General features: G+C 46.9%; 1 protein-coding gene across 1 annotated transcript; it reads right to left on the bottom strand.

Annotated features, from left to right (window-relative positions):
- Nucleotides 1–1,268: 1,268 nt before the first annotated feature.
- Slc30a1 (solute carrier family 30 member 1) lies at nucleotides 1,269–7,709 on the bottom strand. Its single transcript, XM_021197986.2, has 2 exons — nucleotides 6,810–7,709; nucleotides 1,269–5,576 (listed from the first exon to the last, which is right to left on the bottom strand). Exons 1-2 carry the CDS (start codon nucleotides 7,414–7,416, stop codon nucleotides 4,672–4,674), a joined length of 1,512 nt encoding a protein of 503 aa, XP_021053645.1. The 5' UTR covers nucleotides 7,417–7,709; the 3' UTR covers nucleotides 1,269–4,671.
- Nucleotides 7,710–7,945: the final 236 nt, after the last annotated feature.

Raw genomic sequence — 7,945 nt, 5'->3', positions numbered from 1 at the left:
CACATACACATGAATTTTTAATTAAAAAAAATATAGCCAGGCAGTGGTGGCACATGGCTTTATCCTAGCACTTGGGAGACAGAAGCAGATGGATTTCTGAGTTCGAGGCCAGCCTGGCCTACAGAGTGAGTTCCAGGGCAGCCGGGGCTATACAGAGAAACCTTGTCTCAAAAATACCAAAAAAAACAAAAAACAAAAAAACAACCCAGGAGAGCCAGGACTACACAGAGAAACCCTGTCTTGGAAAAAAAAACAAAAACAAAAACCAAGAACACCTGCTCTTTTAGAGGCCCCAGGTTCGAGTCCCAGCACCCACACAGCAGCTAACAAACATCTGTAAATTCTAGTTCCAGAGGGTACAGTTCCTTTTTCTGACCCGAGGTACCCAGACATACATGCAAGGAAAATACTCTCAGACCCACAGGCACGGCATGGAGAGACTGTTGTCATCTCCATCTTTCAACTCCAACTCTTTATCCTAACCCTGGCCTCTCAATCCTCTCTACCTCTAGTCACGCCTCCCCTGTCTAGGAGTGTCTACTGTATTGCAGGTTCCCGAGCACTCACCTTCCATTTATTGTGTATTGGTATTTAAACTGTTTTCTCCCAGCCAGAAACTCAAGTTCTTGAAACTTTTCATCCAATTATCTATGCTACCCTGAGATAGACTCACACTGAGGTGCCACCTTCTGCATTAGTTTTAGATGTCATATAGGTGTAATTATTATTCATAACTTTGCTGAAAACTACAGAATATAGCCGGGCATGGAGGCGCACGCCTTTAATCCCAGCACTCAGGAGGCAGAGGCAGGCGGATTTCTGAGTTNGAGGCTAGCCTGGTNTACAAAGTGAGTTCCAGGACAACCAGGGCTACACAGAGAAACCCTGTCTTGAAAAACCAAAAAAAAAAAAAAAAGAAAGAAAGAAAGAAAGAAAGAAAGAAAAAAAGAAAGAAAGAAAGAAAGAAAAAACCTACAGAATATAAATCGCCAATAGGAGCGGGTTAAAATTAATGACATCCCATAAATTTATGCTCAAAATAAAACATTTTCACAGCCAACTGGCCCCACAGTTAGTTAACCTTTCTGTTCCTGTGATAAGACTTTAAACATTCATCTTTCACACCACTGTCCTCTGTAGGCTAGAAAAGTCCATTTCTTTTACCCATTGCAGTATAAGAGGGGAGGGCCACATGCACAAACAAAGTACATATTAGAATTAGTTTCTTTTTCTACTTAACTTTTAATAAATGAGAAGAAACACAGTAGTCTTGTCTCATATAGAACATTTATAGTACATAACAATCCATAAAGCCTCATGGTGAGGTAGGAACAGCTTTGGAAATAACACACAGTCATAAAACACACAGAAGTTAGGGAAAAGGTTGCCACACTCGTGTTCGAGATGAGCCCCATCAACTGTGCCGTTGGCCCGGAGCACAGGCAGCAGCAGCACACAGGACCAACTCGAGAGCGTCTCAGAGAATCAGACACACTGACACCCCATTGTGCTGTTTCAAGGCAGACCCATATCATGGCCATTTGTGTCTTTTTATATAACCACATATCCATTCTATGTTACATTCTCCTCAGCATCTTTTTTTGCCTGACACTGAACCTTACTATTTTTGGTTTAAAAGTTTAAATTGATTAATATACAAAAGGCTCTTGTGCCAGTGAAAATGACTGCTAAATATTCCAGAGCTTGATAATAAAACAAAATAGGATCAGCATATACATACACATATGTATATATGCAGCACTGTATCAAAATAGTGTGATTACAGTCCCACTTTCCAGGTCGTGAAGCACTAGGGCAGTTTCGACTTTGAAGACAACAAAAGCCTTCTCCACTTTCCCAAGACCTCTTAACACTGTTTACCACTTAACTGAAACACAGTACTAAAATAAATATTTCCTATTGTCACACCACTCTCCAGATTTGTGTAGGACTACCTTAAGACAGCAGGTTAATGACATTTTTTTGTTGTTGTTGTTCAAATGGTTATCTGCTTGTAAAACAGTAAAAAAACATTCAAACACAGTTTACCTACCAAATACTTCACATTAGGTTTTCTTTTCCCTCAAAACTTTCAGGAACTCAAATGCTGACAAGACACACACATATAAACAGCCTCCCGAGACCCTCCAGAGTAAACTTGGTAGAAACCCTCCCTGCTCAAATTATGCATCTTAGGATAAAGCCACCCAGCATTTTGTTTTGGGTGTGAAAATACAGTAAAATGCCCCAGAATTGTTTTTCATGTTCTAGCCTGTCCATCTACAATGTAGATAACCCACCCCCACCCCCTAGAAAAGAATTACTCCTACAAGTTAAAAGCTGACCATGGGAAATCAAATCCATTGTTCCAAGGCTGCACATGGCTTGGAAAGATTCCTGTTTGAGTGTATACTTCCTCACTCAGCTCCACACTGACCTGGCTCAAGTGAGAAGGAACAGGGAAGCCTCCCCTCACCCCATCCCCACCCCCCTGCAGCCCTGGCTTGGGAGAGGAAGCACATTTAAACAATGGGATAGTCCCGAAGAGTCTCATTTTCTTTCAAGAAATATGCTATTTTGGAAAAGACACTCAAGTCCCACAACATTTAAATATAAAAACGTCTTTTCTTCTTAAAGATAATGCTAATATAGCTAAAAAAAAAAAAATGGGTTAGAAAGTGCATTGTAAAGAAATAAATAATTCTCTAAAACCTCAAGGTGAGTTGGCGCCCATGGACTTTGCTGTAACAAACACCTTTGAAAAAAAAAAAAAGCCTACGGTACCACTTTTATACATAGAAGCCACTTAACCCAGGCCACCACCACCTTAAAGCACTTCTGAAAATCAGACTGACAGACAGCCCTCCTCCCCGTGACATAAACCTGCCCAGAGGTTCTGAAGGCCACCTCCTGGATGCCCTCCTGTACCCCTGTGGACACTGAACCCTTCTGCACAGTACCATCCGAGACAACTGGAGCTCCTTCTCACACCACTCACAGAGCTCTTGATTTCATGTTTATAAAAAAGCAAATGTTTTGCTAAAGTCAAAGTAACCACCTGCCAAGGGGTCAGATCACACATTAGTCAAGTATTATGTAGGTGGATGGTTGGCCCAGTGTAGTAAATGTGAGCTTACAAACTATGTTCCAAAAATTACATTTCTTATCAGAAAACCCAGCTGTTCTTAAGTAGGCCCATTGCCAGCAATAGGCTTATTACACTAGGGGAGCGACCATTCCTTAAAGTAACTGTCATACTCTAACACTTCCATTTTCAGATTATTAAGCAATGAATTATTTCAAATCCCAAAAGTTAACTTTCCCAAAAGTAGTCAGCTATAAAAGTTATTGAAGTAGTCAGAATACTTTGTTCCTAGAAAAATAGAGCTATGCATAACTGATATTAATAATCACTCTTTTGAAGACAAAAATCTACATTTCCTTCACAAAGCATTAACCTTTCTGGAAAATATAACTTAAAAATCTTCAAATGTCTGCGTTGGATTTGAAATCTGTGGCAATGGAGCAGCCGTGAATGACTTCCTGGGTGCAAAGTGCAGAGTCCTGCAGAGAGAGCACTTTGCAAGCCAGCATGCCAAGACACAGTGGCTAAAGACCCAAGCCTTCCTTACTGGTTTTGCTTTCTAAAGTAATATCCAAATTGCATGAGCCATCTGATTTCATTTTCAAGTCACTGGCTCTTGGCTAAGCACACACTGTGTTGGCTGCACATGAAGAAAGGTATTCATTCCATCTGACGGGTCACTACGGAAGTTTCTTTAAAACATAATTTAAGATTAATATTTTGCAGTTAAGGAGCCAAGATAAGCCTGCATTCTCAAAAATACTCATGCATTTAGAACCTTTTAGCTCAATGTTGCTAATACCAGTCTTCGAGAGAAAGCAACACTGGCAAACATGTTTAGACTGACTTTGGTAGAATAAAGCCATTGGAGATTTTCAAGATACTTTAGAGCTGTAATCAACATTACTACGCAGTAACTGTAGTTGTAGCTTGCCTTCCTCCCTGCTCTTATCCCCTATATGTTCCACGATGTATAAACTACAACTCATCTTGTGAATTATCTGAGAGTTTACTGGACTCCTCAGCAGCAGAGCACACAGTAGTAACTAAACTGATTTTCTGCTAAGAGTCACGACTCTGGGAATATGCTGCCATTATGCTCTGTTTATGATCTCAAAGGGCAAGTAACCATCCTCTCAAACATCAAAGGAGACAAACTTGATTTTAAAGGCCTAGCAATCACAATCCTAACAGATAAGATATAACAATGGGGGTGGGTGAGAAAAGCAGAGAAATTCCAGTAACAATTTTATTTATCCCCCTAATTTTTATCATGGGAAAACCAGGAATCAAATGTCATTATGTCATATAAGGTTTATACTTACTTTAAACAAAAATGTAACATAGTGTTAAAACTGGCTTTCAAAACGTGTTCCAGCATAGCTGCACTATGCACTAATAATCACTAGGCTGTAATGTAGCACACTCTATTATGCAGTTCCATTATGTTCTTACAAAAATAGAATTAAACTGTGCGACCAGACAAGGACTTCAATTACACTACTTGGCAAACTTAGTATTTCAATGGAGTCTATTTTCTTTTGCAGTTTAAAAGCAAAAGTCAAATATCACATCTTTCTCAAGACTCACAAAGATGATTCGGGCTGTTTGTTTGGCACGTTTTTAATCTCTATCACCACAGCAGGGAGACTGCCTTCAGCTTTAGTCCTCCTGGCCTTCTTCTCTAGATTTTCACTGAGTTCTAAACAAGAAATGCTAACTGTTGGCGCCTTCTCTGCATCCTTCCCAGAATGGACCTGTGGCCGTGTCCCGCAGCACTGCTTCAGGGCACACTGAGTTCTGCAGGCGAGCTCACATGGGACTACACTTGACTTAGAGCCGACGCTAGCGAATTCAGGCTGGATGGTAGTAGCATGGATTCCATGATTGTGAAAGACATCTTTAATGGTCTTGGCCACCTGCATGTAGGAAGCGGGGTCCTCACATTTTATGTGGGCAGTGGCGATGATCCTGCTTCCCGCCAGCTGCCAGACGTGTAGCTCATGGACTTCCTCAACACCATCAACATCGCGTAGCTCTTTCACCAAGTGTTTGATATCAATTTGCTTAGGAACAGTTTGTAGAAGAATAAGAGCAGACTCCTTAAGCAATGGGTAAGTCGTGTAAAGAAGTATACAAACCATTATAATACAAAGGGTTGGATCTAAGTAGAGCACCCAGCATGGACCAGCGTCACGCATCGGGGCCTGTGTGCTGTTAATTATCTCTACAGACGATTTGCAGGGATCAGGAAAACACGGGTTCGTACAAAAGTCGTCTTCAGTACAACCCTTCCAGGAAAAGTAAAAGACCAAGGCATTCACTACCACGATCACGGAGCCCAAGGCATCTCCAAGGACATGCAGAAACACTCCTCGCATGTTCAGCTGTCCAGCCCTGTTGTCTTCCGATTCCAGACTGTCAGACTCCTGGATGAGATTCCCATTTACTTGTACATCCACTGGATCATCACTTCTCAATTTTTCTGGCTCTACAACAAAACAATACAATTTCATTAAGCATGTTTAAAGTGTCCACAAAAACATCTTGTCTAGCGGTGAGTTTAAACTTGTTTCATAAAGCACAATGACAGTGCGCTGAGAGCAATCCACAGTGAGCTGGCCCTGGGTCCTGCCAGTACCCAACAGTGGAGATTCAACTGTGTCACTAGCTATTGCTCCTTGTTCCTTCCCATCTCTCTCACCTGCCCTCACTACTGGGATGGTGTCGTATAAACAAACACTGCTTCACCTCTCTGAAACATACAAGAGAAACAAAATTTAAGGCAATCAGTTAAGCAGCACTGAGGGTAAATCCTGACAGGAACTAATCTGATGTGAGAGTCTCTGTCGTGAGTGGCACTAGACAGACTGAGAAAAGCAGCTCTAACGAAAAGTATTCATCATGAACATAAAATATAGCGTCTTGGTAGAAGGGTTTACAAACTGACAAATCAACAACCTGGGTCTATTGCTGGGGGTGCAGGCCTTGATCCCAGTACCGGGGAAATAGATGCAGGAGGAAATCTGAGTTTGAGGCCAGCCTGTCCTACAGAGTGAGTTCCAGGACAGCCAGGAACCAAAAACAAACCAACAAAAACAACCTGAAGCTATCAACAAAGTTGGAAGACAATAATCACTAAGTAACCTGAAAGTTCCAGTCAGGGCACACCCGAGGAGCTTCACTTTCTCCTTTCCCATGCACCATCTGAACTTCCAAACCTGTCCCTATGCATTGGGCATTGGAGAAGGTAAGCTGCCTCTGTAAGTAACCTAACCAGATACAAATGGCAGGAAAAACTGGAAGGCACACACAGCGTTAGCATCGAGCTTGGGCAGTACTGGCTGGTTCTTTCTCCTTTTTTCAACACTTACCTTCCAAATTACCATCAAGCACACGTGTGCTCAAGATGAAAACGTTCGTTAAAACCACGAGGGTACTACACATCACCACTGGGTCTAGCACCATTATGCCAAACCCGAAGAGGTTAGGGTGCAACGTGCCCTGGCAGGTCCCTAGGCTGTGATTTTCCGGATTAGGTGGTCGGTTCAAGGAAATGCACACTCCCGTTCACAAAGGCCGCCTTTAACCAGGGCCCACACACCCCCAACACATCATTATCAAACTTGTTCAGTGGGCACGAAACCACGGCGCACCCGGGCGCGGGGCGTGGCACCCACCGCGGTCGCCAGGGGGCGCCCGTCCCGAACACTCCGGCGCTCACCTGCCTGGTCCGCCTTCAGCCCGTTGGAATTGCTGGTGTTGGCCACCAGCGTGTTGGTCTCCTCCTGGTCCGGCGCCCGGCCCGGCGGCGCGCCCGCCTCGCCCCCCGCGCGGCCCGCCTTGCGCGCGCCCTTGGCGAGGTGGCCGTGGCCGTGGCCGTGCGAGTGGCCGTGGCCCGCGCCCTGGCCCTCGCCGCTGTGATGGTGGAACAGACAGAGCCCCAGCACGTTGACCAGCAGCCCCGCCACGCCGACGCTCAGCACCACGAGCGGCTGCTGCATCTCATGCGGCTCGATGAAGCGCTCGACGGCTTCCAGCAGGATGGCGAAGCACAGCCCCGTGAGGAAGATGGCGTTCACCAGTGCGCCCATCACCTCAGCGCGGATCCAGCCGAACGTGTTCTTCTGCGTGGCGTGAGTCCTCCGGGCGAAGCGCTCGGCCACCAGCGCCACCACGAGCGCCAGCACGTCCGACAGCATGTGGAAGGAGTCGGACAGCATGGCGAGCGACGCGGTCACCCGGCTCACCACCACCTCCAGCACCATGAACATGAAGGTCAGCAGCAGCATGCACAGCAGCCGGCCGCGGTTGCGGCCCCAGCAGCCCATGGCGGCGGCCTGAGGCTCGGCGCTGACGCGGGAACGGGAGCGGCGCTGTGGGGAAACCGCCGGCCGCGCAGCTACTCAAGCGCCGGCGCTCGGCTGGACTGGCGAGGCGGAGGGCGCGACGGGCCACTGCGTGCCGAGGGGCTGCCGAGCATCGGACCGAAGCGCTCGGGAGACGGCGTCCGCGGCGACTGCGCTCGGCCCGGAGGCGTCCGCCGTCTTCGCCCCCCCGCCTTTGCAGACGGTTTACAAAAAAACTTTGCTTTGCACTCGGAACCCCCGTTTTCACACGGACCCGAGCGTGACAAGGCCCCGGTGCCCCGCCCCCCAGGCCCGGCTCGCCTCCCCATTGGCCAGAGCTGCCTCACGACAGCCCCGGCGTCCCGCCCCTCCGCGGCCTCTATTGGCTAGCGCGGCGGAGGGGCGGGAGGGGGCGGGGCGCGGCCGCGGGAGCTGGGGGCGGAGCCTGTGCTCTGGGGAGCCGGGCGTGGGCCGGGGGCCGCGGCCGGGTGCAGCGGCGGGCGGTGCGGGG

The sequence above is a fragment of the Mus pahari genome, chromosome 5, assembly GCF_900095145.1.
Source record: "Mus pahari chromosome 5, PAHARI_EIJ_v1.1, whole genome shotgun sequence".
Taxonomy (NCBI): domain Eukaryota; kingdom Metazoa; phylum Chordata; class Mammalia; order Rodentia; family Muridae; genus Mus; species Mus pahari.
The sequence above is the reverse complement of the archived record's forward strand: the minus strand, read 5'-3'. Positions and strand labels throughout refer to the sequence as shown.

Bases quoted from the DNA above. Each gene is read 5' to 3' on its own strand.
- Slc30a1 (XM_021197986.2), bottom strand. From the start codon at position 7,416: ATGGGCTGCTGGGGCCGCAACCGCGGCCGGCTGCTGTGCATGCTGCTG. The intron at 5,577-6,809 runs GTGAGCGCCGGA...GTTTTGTTGTAG, and splicing joins GCTGAAGGCGGACCAGGCAG to AGCCAGAAAAATTGAGAAGT.